The sequence below is a fragment of the Lactuca saligna genome, chromosome 3, assembly GCF_052625555.1.
Source record: "Lactuca saligna cultivar CGN05327 chromosome 3, ASM5262555v1, whole genome shotgun sequence".
Classification (NCBI taxonomy): domain Eukaryota; kingdom Viridiplantae; phylum Streptophyta; class Magnoliopsida; order Asterales; family Asteraceae; genus Lactuca; species Lactuca saligna.
In genome coordinates, this window is record NC_136419.1 from 190,570,451 (window position 1) to 190,583,094 (window position 12,644).

At 37.9% G+C, this 12,644-nt stretch overlaps 1 protein-coding gene and 1 pseudogene across 2 annotated transcripts; both read right to left on the reverse strand.

Annotated features, from left to right (window-relative positions):
• Nucleotides 1-965: 965 nt before the first annotated feature.
• LOC145037660 (1-aminocyclopropane-1-carboxylate oxidase homolog 1-like) lies at nt 966-3,277 on the reverse strand. 2 transcript variants are annotated; one of them, XM_078986355.1, is made up of 3 exons: nt 2,628-3,277; nt 1,708-2,074; nt 966-1,409 (listed from the first exon to the last, which is right to left on the reverse strand). In XM_078986355.1, the coding sequence occupies exons 1-3, from the start codon at nt 3,161-3,163 to the stop codon at nt 1,167-1,169; spliced, it is 1,146 nt and encodes a 381-aa protein (XP_078842481.1). In that variant the 5' UTR covers nt 3,164-3,277; the 3' UTR covers nt 966-1,166. The 2 variants fall into 2 exon arrangements, with proteins under 2 accessions (XP_078842481.1, XP_078842482.1); XM_078986356.1 differs by having other exon boundaries at nt 1,753-2,074; nt 2,628-3,268.
• Nucleotides 3,278-3,979: 702 nt separating this feature from the next.
• On the reverse strand, nt 3,980-4,714 carry LOC145036276 (secreted RxLR effector protein 161 pseudogene; annotated as a pseudogene).
• Nucleotides 4,715-12,644: the final 7,930 nt, after the last annotated feature.

Below are 12,644 nucleotides of genomic sequence, written 5' to 3' on the forward strand. Positions count from 1 at the left end.
CGATTTGACCGAGTTTTACAACATCATTAAGTAAGTGGACGAGTTGTGAGTACTCGGAGGAGTAATTGGACAACTCGGCGAGTTTTACAACACTGGCCCATATAACTAAAAAAATTGTACTTTTAAGCCCACTGTTGTCAAAATTGAGTTGTGGGCTTGTGGCCCCTCCTGATTTCTCCACTAATCCTATTGTGGACCTTCTTGATTTCTCCAGTAGTCCGATTTCTAAGCCAAAAAGTCAAGATAGAAGTCAAAATCCATTGTATCTAAACCTTCCGCCCTTATTGTCGCTACTCGCTAGCTCGCTCATCGTTGTTGTTGGACGCCTGCATCTTGCATCTTACCTGGACACCTTGTCTCACCATTCACCACCACAAAAACTGTATGCAGACAATAATCGACCCTAGAAGACATCAAAGCGGGTGGATTTTATTTGGTTCATTTTACGGGTGACGGAAGACAATAAAGATTCTTGTGAACTTGTCTTGTTGTTTGGCAGAAAAATGCTATCGGAATAAGCTTGATTAAAGAGGTCGGGGTTGTCAAAAGAGAGAACGAGGTGTCGAAGGTTAAATAAGGAGTTCAATGACGTATAAAGAAGGTGATTAAACACTACTATGAATGAATGGTATGACCAAACCGATTAAGGGGGGTGATTGTTGGGTTAATCGACTTTTAGCAATAGGAAAGTTTCCTTTTTTATTACTCTTTTAAGTTTATTCCGGCACGTTTTAGAGTCTAATTAGGTTTCAAATTTCAAATTATTAGTATAACGAGTCTTTTAAACTATAGTATAAAAGGCACATATGTTAGGAATATCCCCTTCTCTTATTAATAAAGCTTAAACATCCAGCAAAGTAAATATCCGTTTTTTTTTTTCTCTTCTCTTCCCTTGTTTTTATGTGTTGATTACATTTAATTATTCTTACAAAATACTCTTCTAGCCTACTTGAACTTGCTAATCCTTTGAAGTGTTCAATATTTAAGCTTGCATTTGTAAATTGTTTGCCCATTACAAATAATATAACAACACCATAGTTTTGCAAAATATCACACAAAAACAAAGAAAATATCTTTAAGATAGATTACATTACATGACATAAGAGGAACAGGAAAATAAAAGATTCATCATGTAGTGCTAAATCAACAATTGATGGTTAATTGATCTAGATCTTGAAATGCAAAAGAGCAGAAGTACCATCAATTCCTTTTGCTCTGTAGTAATCCACATATTCTTTCGCTGTTGTGCCTCTATACTTGGCCGAATTATCTTTCGAAAGCAACTCCTTGATTGGTTCAATAACTTGCAAGGTCTCACTCATAAAGAATGATGCCACTGATACTCTTGGACCAACCTTGTTTGCCACCACCTTGTGTCGTGAACTCACAAACTTGTCATTTGTAACTAGCTAAATTATTCCATTGATTGTAATCAGTGCCGAATTAAAAAAAAAAAAAAAGTAGGGTATGCAAGTAGTGGATGAGCATATATGTAATATTATTATAACTTCTTAGAATCGCCAAGTCACACATACTCTACACCTTTCATCCAGAACCCTCATCTTTGGTTGATGAGATCTTTCTGTTAATTCCTAATACGATAGGGCCAGAAGTTCTTTGGTATGAAATATTAATATTTAATGATAAATTTTTTCATAAAAAGATCAACACTTCATATAAAAAATATTAATTTACGTAGTTGCATACCAATATTGCGACGATATTAAGCTTGAGATAGAGAGAAATGCATGCCTGTAAAAGATCTCCAGCATTCACTACAAGAGCTCCTTGTGTAGGACGAACATCGGTCCATTGGTTTTGATACAAGATCTTAAAGCCACCGACATGATCTTGTAAAAGAATCGTGATGAAATCGTTGTCAGTGTGGTCCGGGGTGCCTATGGTTAACTCTGGTTGTGGGCAAGGAGGATAGTAATGACCGAGGACAGCAAGCCCATCGCCACATCCGATGTCTAAAAGATGATTTGGGTTGAGCCCTAGAGCCTCTGACATCAATGTCAATAGACAACCTGCGAGTCTAATCACTTGTCTTGTGTACTCCAATAAAATATCTCTACAGATAAATCCCAAGGTAACAAAAATATGGAATAGTTAGAACTTACAATCTGAATTTGAATTATATGTAACCCTTTTAGGATCGGTTTACGTATAATCACGCTATGTTAAAATAATTATCTGTATAATATTATGACAAGCTTTGCCGTAATTAACAATTAGACTACAAATATTTCAGAATATTAGATTATCCATATATATTTGATGGTTAATATATTAGTTAACAAACAATGAAATAAAATCGAATACTTTCGATTTTTTATGTTTTTAGGGGTGTTTGAAATACTTATTTAAAATGATTACTATTTTTTTTTAACTTAATTTATTAGCTAATACTAAGATGAAGTTTTTAAAAAGGTATTTATAAATTTTTGTAAGTTACTAAGTTATAACTTAGCAAGAGCTTTTAATAAGTTGGTGATGACTAAACCAAAAAGATTTCACAATCAAAAAACATGCTCCCTTATCCAAATGTTGATTGTGATCCATTACCCACCACTCATTAGTTTCACGACACCATCTTTTTCACTGAAATAGATTGAAAAGCATACCTGCAAGGCGATGGCAACTCGTCTGGTTGAGGAGTATCAGGAGCCATTGTGCAAAAGAAAGAGTCTCGCCAGTTAGTCACCGCTGCAGTGTACAAGTCAAAGTTGCTGTGGTGCACGAACTTACGCTTCCCGCTACGATCCCTAGTGTACCACTGTTTCTTCACCTCACTATCCTGCTCAAAAAACCCTAAAACACCTTTTTTCATCTCCTCCAACATGCTATCAGGAATTCCATGATTCACAATCTGGAAGAAACCCCAAGTCTCGAATGCATCCTTCACTTTCTCGATCACCTCCTTTCTCCGGATAGGATCTTCGTTGATTCCTTCCAGATCGATGGTCGGAAGACTAAGCTCTAAGTGTGAGGGTTGATTGGAGTTTAGGTTTTCAGGTGAGGGTAGATGGAACATCCGAGGGACCTCCGTTATTCCGGCATCTACAAGTCCTTTGACACCAGTTTTGGTTTGGTCAAAAGCTGTGAGCTCAGCTTTCCGGTCATACTCAGGTGTGCATGGAGACATACTAACGAGGGCCATCTTCTCAGTCTTGTGTGGCTTCTACACTATCCCACTGGATATTATCTTCAATATAAGATATTATTCACTGCGTTGATAATCATGAGTATCATTATTTATGTCGTTTTATGTATAGTGTTTTCATGATTGATCCTCTGTTGTCCGTTGGCATTGTTATCTTTTGATATTAACTAAATTGACATCTCATTGAAGTATTGATTTTTGATATTAACTAAACTGACTATTGATTTTTGATATTAACTAAATTGACAATCTATTGACTTATTTTTTTTTTCCCTACTATAAAAATTGATACAAATCGTAGAATGCAAGAGAGAAAAAAAAATGAAAATATGAAAGTTAATATATATAATTTTTATTTTATGAAATGCATAAAAATGAAAATACATGGAGATGAACCTAAGGGATAATGACTTAAAAAGGTAATATATTTTCGATTTTTATGTTGAAATTTATAAAATAATTTGTATGCAAGAAAGCTAAAGTTTTGTAAACAAATATGAGTTTCAGATGTTATCTAAATAAATTGGATATGCATGGAGATGTTGCCAAAAAGCTATTGTTGATAAAATATTTGAAAGATAAATTACAGTATAGGATATATTCTATCCTTCAAACCTACGATTCGGCTTCTTATATAAGCTTAAAAATCCTAACTACTTGGTAAAAGTCATGGATAGTTGCAACCAAATTTATTATTCTACCAAATGTATGGCTTATTTTCAAACATAGGAAAAACTAAAGTCACGCCTACCATGAAACAAGGAAGATGTTTCTGACTTTGTGTGTGGTCAGGTTTATATCACATTCTCCCCCTTAAACCGGACCAAGTTCAATATCTGTCACACCGATCATATTTTGCATTTCGCCGTGCTTCACTTGTGTCAAGGCCTTTGTAAAGATGTCTGCTCGCTCCTTTGAGTCGACATGTTCCACTATAACTTTCCCTTCCTCGACACATTCTCTTATGAAGTGATAGTGAATGTCAATGTGTTTGCTTCTACCATGAAACACGGGATTCTTCATCAACTCAATTGCTGACTTGTTGTCAACATACAATGTGATAGGCATAACATGATCACCTGTAAGCTCCTTCACGATATTACTAAGCCAAATGGCTTCACATGCCGCTGTCGTGGCTGCCATGAACTCGGCTTCGCATGTTGACAAAGCAACGGTCCTTTGTTTTTGAGATTGCCATGTCACCACATTTCTTCCTAGGTAGAAAATCATCCCTCTTGTGCTTTTTCCACTAACTTTGTCACCACCATGATCACTATCGCTAAACCCAACCAAGTCTTCAACTTCACAACCCTTTCCATAGTTGATTTCGTAATCAATGGTTCCTTTGACATATCGTAAAATGTGTTTTACTACTTGGAAATGCAAAGTGGTGGGTTGCTCCATGAAACGACTTGCAATTCCAACCGCGTACGACAAATCTGGTCGAGTATGCGTCAAGTACCTCAAACATCCCACTACTCGTCTATATTCGGTCGGGTCAATTTTTTCACCGTCTTCGTCTTTCTTGACTTTCAACTTTGGTTCCATCAGTGAACTTGCAGGGTTGCAATCTAGTAACCCAAATTGATCCAAAATCTTCTTTGTGTAAGCCGTTTGTCATAAAGAAATTCCCACTTCTTTTGTGCCACTTCTATTCCAAGGTAGTAAGAAAGTAAACCCAAGTCACTCATTTCGAATTCTTTTTTCATTTGGTCCTTGAATTTGATAATGTCTTCGTTGTTTGATTCGGTAACGGTCAAATCGTCAACATAGACACCAACTAAAAGATTTTTTCCTTTTGAGTTCCTTTTGTACATCGTCGTGTCTTGTGAACATTTCGAAAAAGCAAGTCCTTTTAGGCTTTTATCCAAGCGAATGTTCCATGCTCGAGGGGCTTTCGTAAACCATAAAGAGCTTTTGAGAGTTTTAGCACCTTGTGACTATGTACTTTGTCAATGAATGTGACAACTGTCAAATTTCGGTCAAGACAAAGTCAATTAAAGTCAACAAGTCAAACTGTTTGACTCAATTTTCCCTTGGGTACTAGAATTTACATTATGAAATTTCTACATAACTCTCTATTCTAATGAGAGATCATAAATCAAAAGTGCGAACATCTAGATCCCGTTAATCGAAAACTGTGGTACGTGGCTAGCCAAACCGATAAAACAATGTTGCATACTCATCGGGAGTGTGTAAGATCCTTAAACAAGGCTTACCAGTGTTTACGGACCTTGCATTGCGGAGCCGGACACTCACAAATGCCACACTCGAAACCTCTCTCAATCATTTTCACTCTATCTCTCTCTATTTAAAATCTCTCTAAGTATGTGAAACCTCTCCCAAAACTCTCTTTGTATGAGAAATCTCTATAAGTATGTTAAATCTCTCCCAAATCTCTCCAAGTATGTGAAATCTCTCTCTAATATCTCTCTGTATGAGAAATCTCTCCAAGAATGTCAAATCTCTTCCAAATCTCTCCAAGTATGTGAAACCTCTCTCAAATATCTCTTTGTATGAGAAATCTCTCCAAGAATGTCAAATCTCTCCCAAATCTCTCCAAGTATGTGAAATCTCTCCCAAATCTCTCTCAAAAGCTTCCCGTAACTTTTTAGAATCATTCGGGTCATTCCGACCCTTAACTGGGTCAAAAACGGCTTAAAACGGGGTAAAAACGAGAAAAATGGACCTTAGGAACCGAAACCCTCTTATAAGAGGCGAAGCTTCTTAGGACCCGAAGGTCCTCTTAGGGACCGAGAGAAAGAGAGCCGAACCTGAGAGCAAGGAACCGAACCCTCCTGAGCCAAAGCTCCTCTCAGGGCCGAACCTCGCCCAGGAGGAACCGAACCCGAAAGACTCTTGCAGGCCCGAACCTCGCAGAAGCACCCGAACCCGAAGGTACTGTTCACTACTGTTCATTCGGTCAATTTCGGGTCTGACTTCTCGCCTTTCACTCCGGACCGAACCCTCGCCTTCGCCTCTCGCTTCTCCTCTCGCTTCCTCGCCCTTCGTTACCCTCTGTTCGTTTCTGGCTACAATCCTCAGCGTGGATCGAGTCTCGGCCTAGGACCGAGAGGTCTCGCTGGGAACTCAATTTCTCCTGGTTTTCGCATAGTTTTACGTTTAAGGCCCGTTTTTAATTATTTTAACGCGGGATTTTCACCCAAAACTCATATTTTAACATAATAAACCCTAAATATTCACAATTTAATCATATTTTCATAAAAATCTTTATTTAAATAATAAAACCAAGTGGGTAAAGTACAAAGAGGTGGAGTGTTGACTTTGCTTTACCTTATGACACAAGCAACCACTCCCACACCCACTCTATGACCAGCCACACCTCCCCACCTTACCTAGGTCACATCAATGTCCTTTCTACTCAATTATCACTCTTTCCCACGTTTTTGAGAGCTGAATATTCATCCTCTCTCCCCACTCCTCTCATTTGCTCTCATTTCACAAGAAGATCAAACTCTTTCCTCTCTCATTTTCTCTCTCTAGAAATTCGAGATTCAAGGGTTGATCTTGAGTTTTTCCTCCACATTTGGTAAGCATAATCCATTCTCTTTATGATTATCTCACTTATTTCCACTCAAATCATGGATATCTTACACAAACTCCATTATATTTGTGTTAGAGCTCCGAATCTTCAAGTGATTCTTCAAGTGTTCTTGGGTTGAACACTTCTCTTCTTCAACACTTATCTACTGAAATCACTCAAGGTGAGTTCATACCCCTACATTTTCATGTTTTCTCAAGTTTTCAGGGGGGGGGGGATACAAGTTAAAACACTAAGAACATAACTAAATTTTTCTAACAACCTTCATCAGAAAAGTTCAACTCCATTCACGAACTGTTTTGGGCATCTTAAACATTTTTGTTTTCAAAACTGTACAAGGTGCAAATAGTTCAAGTTTTTAGCTTTAAAATGACTACTTGCACATCTCCATACGATTTTCTACAATTTATGGTGATTTTTACAAAACTGTCTATCATTTCAAACAACAATCCGGACCAGTCTGTGATTTTGGACTTATTCACTCAAGTTGGAGGTCATTAAAAATCGTGATAAAAATTATGAGTAAACTAGACACATTTTGTGAACTCTTAGAATTGACGGATCTAGTTTTCAACTTCGTATGATTTTTCTATGATTTTTCCAAAACATGGCTGAATGGCTAAAGTTAGCCAACAGCATGTAAATATCATAACACTTCGTATTATGTTGAGCAAAGTGTATAGTCCTAAGTTCTAATTATTGAATGTGTTTCCTTGTTAGTTTGTCATCATAAAATGAAACTAAGTCATTCATAATAAATATTAATCATTCATTTTTAGAACACGTATATTAAACTATAAAAGTATAGTTTAATAAATTCATAACACTAATACATTTCCATAAAAGAGTTCATACATATTACATACATTTTAGATAAACTATAATAGGTATAGTTTATGATACATCACTCAACACACTCGTATAAAAAGGGTACATTCATACAGAAAAGATTTATATTCACACACATTTTATGTAAACCTGTTAACCTATATTGTGAGACTCTCTCTCTCTCTCCCCGTACGTCCGAGTGCAGGATATAATTCATGGTAGTTATAATCAGAATCTCCTTGAGGGAGAACGTGATACTTGTATATAGATCTATATTGGGTTTGACACCCCACACCTTGCTGCTAGCTACAGTAGGACCTGCAGGTCTACGGGTGACAAATGTCATTTCAGTTTTCGCGACGCCTGAGAACGTCGTGGCAGGTTCACATAGTCATAGTATGATTATAGCGACTCACATAGGGTTATAACAATCCAATAGTTTACGGGATTTTATTTTTAAAGCCTAAATGAGTTTTATGTCGATTTAAAATCACTTTTTATCTCTATGAGTACAGATATTACTGTACACTTTTGGTTTTGGTAGTTACGACTACACATCATTTGAAACCACATTTATACTTTTAAGTATGGTCAATACTTGTTATTATTCGGTCCTCTAATTTAGGACTACATATATATAAAGTATTAACAAACATGAGAATATACAGAAATTTCATTTAATTCAAACACGTCCATGTCCATTTAATACATAACATTTTCTATTAATAAGAAAGGTTACTTATACATTTTGGTCTCCAGTCATAAGACTACATTACACAAATTTTAAAGAAAATATCGGATTTTCTGGATACATATTCTAACGCTTTTACAAGGAAAACGATTTACTTTTCTAATGAAATCTCTTGTGAACTCACCAACCTTTGTGTTGACACTTTTCAAAACTACTTGTATTCTCAGGAATTCAGTGAAAACAGGAAATCAACAACGTTTTGAGGATGGGACGATAAATCGTCAAACAGTTCATTTTGTATCATAATGTAATTGATGTGAATCATGTAAACATGTGCTTTGATGTAACGTTTTCAATTATATTTGTGTTGGTTGTATTTACTTTGAGCACTATTATACTCATTGTTGTGATACTCTACATGAAGTCCTCCACCCCCGGACATTTCCGCCATCCTTGGTTTGGGGGTGTGACAGATTGGTATCAGAGCATTGTTTATAGTGAACTCAGTATATCAAATCACATAAGATATACAAACTATAAATGCATTGGGACTAAGTCTCTGATTTAAAGTTTCAAAACAACTATACTTTTAGAAATAAATAGTTTCTTATTAAAGGTATATATGCATACATACATATTAAGGTCAGCACCACTCTAGAACAAAACAAAAGTAATGATTGTTGAATATCACAGGTAAGCTCGGGGATGTATGGTCAGTCCTGGGAGTGGCATAGCCTGATCAACTATGCTGGTCCGAGGAGTGATTAGCACATGCCCAAGAATAGTTGTGATATGGCAACAAGTCTAAAAACTTACCAACACTACCACAATGAGAACATTAGAATAGAACATGAGTTTAAAATACTATAGGAGTATTTTGTAATATCATAACTTATATGAAAACTAAATAGATCCTTAATAATAGGTCTATAGTCCCTAAGTGGATACTTTAAGGTTATATATAACTTAGAAATTATAGACTTAGAATTTGTGGTCATTACTTTACTTCCTTTTCCTTTTTTGGATGTGGACCTAGAGTGGGATCGCTTATTCATGGGTCTATCGTGTCTTGTTATATGTAATTAGTATGCATTATGTCATTACAAAAGTAACTAATAAGGATCACCCCTATAAGTAAGTGATAATAGAGTTAGACACATTGTACTTATCTCCTCCACTTCTATTCTCGCAAATACGGCATTGCAAAAATCCTACTTACCGAACGACCCTTACTTTCCTAATCCGAACTTGAGGAATGGTGAATGGTTATGAGAAGAATCATAAGCGGGACCGGAGGTAATCGATCCTCCATGCATAGCAAGGGTTCCGCGAACCGTTTCGACTATAACGAACCTGTGACCCGTTGGGCAATCGTGATTGAGGGTTGAATGTCGACAACAATGACAACAACCACCATGTGGAGACCAACGAGGGTGCTATGACCTCAACCACAGGGGACTGACGGACAGAGCCCTCCCGGCAAAGACCCGGCGGATCGCGATCATCGGGAATCAAAACAGGAAGACTACAATCTGAGTTCAGAAAACTGCGCGCTACTATAAACCCCACCATCTCATGTACCGGTGACTCAGAATTATACTACTATTCCCGAGACCAACTCTCTTTTCAGGACCTTATCACCACTCGTGAAGAGGAAAGAGAGTAACAGGGTAGGACACACAGCATTCAAAGAAAGGATGATTGTAGACAAGCGTTGATTGGCAAAGCTACAAAATTGCATCGACCTTGCCTCAGGCATCACAAGGGATAGATCATCGTAAGTAGAGTTCATGCCGCTCACCAGACCTGGTAAATTAGCTTCATAAGTATGCGTTGGTGCTACTCTATTGTAGGTAAAATCACGACACTACAAACTAAGTGGTCATACTAATCGAGAAATCTATCTTCTATCAAAACCCGCCCATGCACAAATGTGAAGTAGACCTGCATCGAGGTCAAAATTTTCACTGAAGCCATGATTTCTAGAGTCATATTAACAAGATGGGCTTAGGATGTACCTATCCGACTCGAATGTCTATCTAGCCTTAATTATATAACTAAGCATACATCAATAGGTCGTGATAAGGACCTAGCTTGGGTCAAGTATAAGGTTTCACTTGGATACCGAGCTACTAAAATACATGAGTTTATTATACAAAGAATCTCGTTATAAATTGTTTTCAGAACACCCTAAACAACCGAACTTTGATACAAATCTATATGAGATAAACTTAGTTAGAAAACTCGCGACATATAGCCATTCTAGAAACTCATTATCGTCTCACCTTTAAACATTTGTTGAGAAGTTTCTTCTTCATAGACCTATGGGTGCGATCATACCAGCACTAATGCACCGGATCCCATCAAAATTCCTCAGCCAAGTGTGTTCGGACAAACATGATTCTAAGAGGAGTAAAGCTTAACGTTCATATGAAACCTACTCCTACCTACTGCCATAGCTCCATCTCGGGAGCGTTAGCAGAAACACTAAGAATAGTACAGTAATGTGAAAAAATTTATATGCGTAAATATAAATTGTAAGGATGCACTTAAGACAATCATTCCCACTAACGAAGTTGTTTTTCATCACGAAACAGAACTATGTCTTCACCAAGAGGCAACAAACCCACTAGCAAGGCGCCAACACTGCAGATAGACGCTGCTACTTTCAGGCTGCAGTCACGGCAGCCATGGCAGCCGTCATGGCGCAATTCAATACTAACAACGTCAGCAGGGTTGGAAGCGGTACTAACAATACAAATTGTGGTAACAATCAGGGACACCAATGGGTACCTACCAACAAAAATACCTCAGGCCACGAACATACGAACAAGAAGAGAAAGTTTTGGGACATGAAAGAGCACCACCAATCTAAAGGATACACTAAAAGACAACAACCTAGGGCCTCCCCTACCATTAGAACATCAGTCATGACACATGCCTCGACACTAGCCTCGGGGTCTACCACCCAAATGCCTGCCGAAACATATGAGGGATCACTCCCAAAGTGCAAAAAATGTGGCTTTCATCACCATGGGGCTTGCCGGGTGATGCACTGTAAAAACTGCAACAGGAAAGGGCATACCGTCCGTTTCTGTAAGATCCCGACCCATCACCTCCCTTCAATCACCTGCACCAAGGTAGGCCCAGTATGCTACCTATGCGGTGAAACGGGACACTTCAGAGAGAATATCCAACTGAGAAGAATGAAGAAGGGACAAGAGGAGTGTGATGTGTTAACAGAAGCAGCAAGGGAACTATGTTAGGACTTTTGTAATGTTCCCAACGACAAAACGTTTAAGTACTATATGTTTGTAATGAAATTGGTACGCTTACTAAAGTAACCTTCCTTCTAAAAAGTAGCTAAAACGTTCTCTCTCCTACAAATCAAACCAAAGACATTCATATGTGACCTTAGGAGCATTACCTGTAAGTTCTGATGACCTTGTCCATACATCGGGGTTAATTTAAAATCAAAATACTTAAGTCTTGAAATAGATAATTTCATCCTGACTCCGATTCCATGTCTAGTATTAGGGGTTGAGTGGGGTCACCCACTCGACAATTTCACGATGTCAATTTACATACAACGATCATATACCGCTCGATCGTAAGGAGACCTGTCAGGAATCATGATATCAAGTATCATTACTGGCTATCGAAAACACACCCACTACCAGTGCTAGACACTGTGGTATGAAACATCTACAATAATCATAACATCAAACAAAATGGAACACACATAAAAGAAATACAGGACACTCTATCACTCTAGTGATCTCTTCCTTCGAATGCAACTTATCTCATGTTATCTAAAAAGATAGTGTTGTCGTTATCCAATTTTGATTGATATTGCCCTCGTCTTCTCGATTAAACGACTACAAAAGGGCCTTTCGCCTAACCCATGAATATCGAAACTATCGTCTCTCATAAACATCCAGGACGGACCTTTGGGTCATCTCTCGCTGTGGAACTCCAAAACACGAACCAGAGGAGTGTTATACTTCCCGAAGCCTTATCACATGTATTTACAGGAGACCTTCAGGAATGTCACGCATGTATCAGACAAGATTCAAGCATAGAAGCTTGGGATAGATATGGTACGAGTCCTGCCATGAGCTTCGGGCTAAGGTTGCCCAGAAGGACGAGTAAATGTCCTACCATTCAAAAGTCCTAGTCGCGTAAACCAAACCCACATTCTTCCTACCGAGCTACAAGAGCTGTCAGGTCAAACCTGTCGAACTACTCAACAATGAAATTGAAGAACCAAGCTTCTTACCCTGGAAAACTCTGGTCTTGTTCGTCAAATAGAAAAGCAAATTGCTCATAATTCCATCGATTTCAGAGGCCCCAACAGCATCTCCAATAGAAACCTTTAGTATCTGCCACACATAGAC